Here is a 1,776-nt window from a genome sequence, read left to right as displayed (position 1 = left end):
GAGGTACAAAGACTTGAGGGTATGATATTAAATTAGTTAAGTAAAAAATATTAGTGAATTAAACAATTAAGACATAAATCCATTACATAGTGAAAAATAAAACATATAAAACTATTAAATTACATAATATTTTTTTATTTTTTAAATACATATCTTATATATAATTATTAAAGTCTAGGGGCAGCAACTTTATCAAATTTTGGCCAGCATATAACCAACAAAGAAAATTGAGTCATTAGATAAAATCTCACACCAATCTCACACCATTAAAAACCTCATTGATGACTATAAATTCCAAAAATTGCTGACCCCTAGCATTTCTCTCGTTTTAAACTGATTTTTATTGTCTTCTAAATATTTTTGTATGAAAAAATAGTACGACAAAATTAAACACTAAATATACCTTTTATACTCGTCACAAATATTAAGGAAAAAATTATATTTTATCCCATTCCTAACACTTCTTCACTTGTATTTTTCAAATCAATCTGCTCGGGAATTCATATGCGCTCACCTTCCAAGTCCTCCAACGCATCTGAAACTTTTCTGACACAGCCTTCACAGTCCATTTTCACCCTGATATTAACTGTCTGTTTGATTATGTTTTTTAAAAACAGTAAAAAGAAAACGAAGGAGGGTTGAAATTAGATTTGACATGGATGATATGATGTATATGTAACAAGCGGTATACATATATATACTAACGGAAGCATTTCAAGTACACCGGAAGTACCGGTACTCCAGTTGTTTTAACCGTTGATCTAAATTATAAAAAATATATATAATATATATTAATTAAAATTAACTGTTAAAACAATTGGTGCACCGGTACTCCCCGGTGTACTTGAAATGTTTCCATTGGTGGATTGGTGGATATATAATAACCTGCTTGGGCATGCGTTTCTTCTTAATCTTAGTTGAGTAAGCACCGAAACATTCTGGAATATTATCAAGAAACCCCATATATATTGTATGTAGTAGTCCCTTCAACGGAACGGGACAAGTAGAATGTTCCCCCAAAAGAGAGAGAACTTGGTGGGTCTCAGACGATGATCAATATCTCTAAGTATATGTTTTGGTCTAACATAGTGCGGGTATATATATATAGGGAAAACTATTAGTGTCTTAAGATCGACTAAGTAATCATTTTGTTTTAAATAAGGTTATGAAAATCTGGTAATTAACTCGGTAAAAATTAGAAATCCCAGTTTACAATCAATTTAATTTAAATTAATCTGATATAATATAATAATAAACTTTTATGTAAAATATATATTTTTTTAAATGTTTTTTTTTATTTCTAGAAAATGATTCATTAGTTTATTTGTCTTTTATTAGTTCACTGACAACAAAATTTTAGGGCTGTCAAACGGACTAATCTGGTCCATTTAGGCCTGACCCATTAAACTTGTGGGTTAAATGGGCTGAATCGTTTAAGTCCGCTTTATTCGCGGGCTATAATTTTTGGTCCGGACCGTTTATGGTCAGCCCGTGGGTTAAACGGGCCAGCCCGTTTATCCTTTTATTTTATTTTTTAAAAAATTTTTTGACAAAAAATATTACTTTTAGGTCAAAAACATTACTAAAATTAAATATATGGGTTCAATAATGTAATGTATTATGCCAGAAATATTCAATTCGTTTTGTTTTTGGAGCACCAAATAAATAATCATTCTTCTGCATCTATAATGGATACCGATTAAATAATTTCTTTTTAAAAGATAATACTTGTATATGTCTCATTTTAACATAACATAAAATGCATACTTTTAATTA

The 1,776-nt window shown here is 29.4% G+C and overlaps 1 protein-coding gene across 1 annotated transcript in view; it reads right to left on the bottom strand.

Annotated features, from left to right (window-relative positions):
• The window catches only part of LOC107642001 (heavy metal-associated isoprenylated plant protein 22), a 2,057-nt gene extending 978 nt beyond the window's left edge, over nt 1–1,079 (bottom strand). The window contains exons 1-2 of the mRNA XM_016345341.2: nt 886–1,079; nt 515–590 (exon numbers count right to left, since the gene is read on the bottom strand). Coding sequence (XP_016200827.1) covers nt 515–590; nt 886–963 — 154 coding nt within the window. The 5' untranslated portion in view covers nt 964–1,079. The remainder of the gene's footprint in view (nt 1–514; nt 591–885) is intronic.

Source organism: Arachis ipaensis, chromosome B05 (assembly GCF_000816755.2).
Source record: "Arachis ipaensis cultivar K30076 chromosome B05, Araip1.1, whole genome shotgun sequence".
Classification (NCBI taxonomy): domain Eukaryota; kingdom Viridiplantae; phylum Streptophyta; class Magnoliopsida; order Fabales; family Fabaceae; genus Arachis; species Arachis ipaensis.
This window is presented reverse-complemented; position numbering and strand designations above follow the sequence as displayed.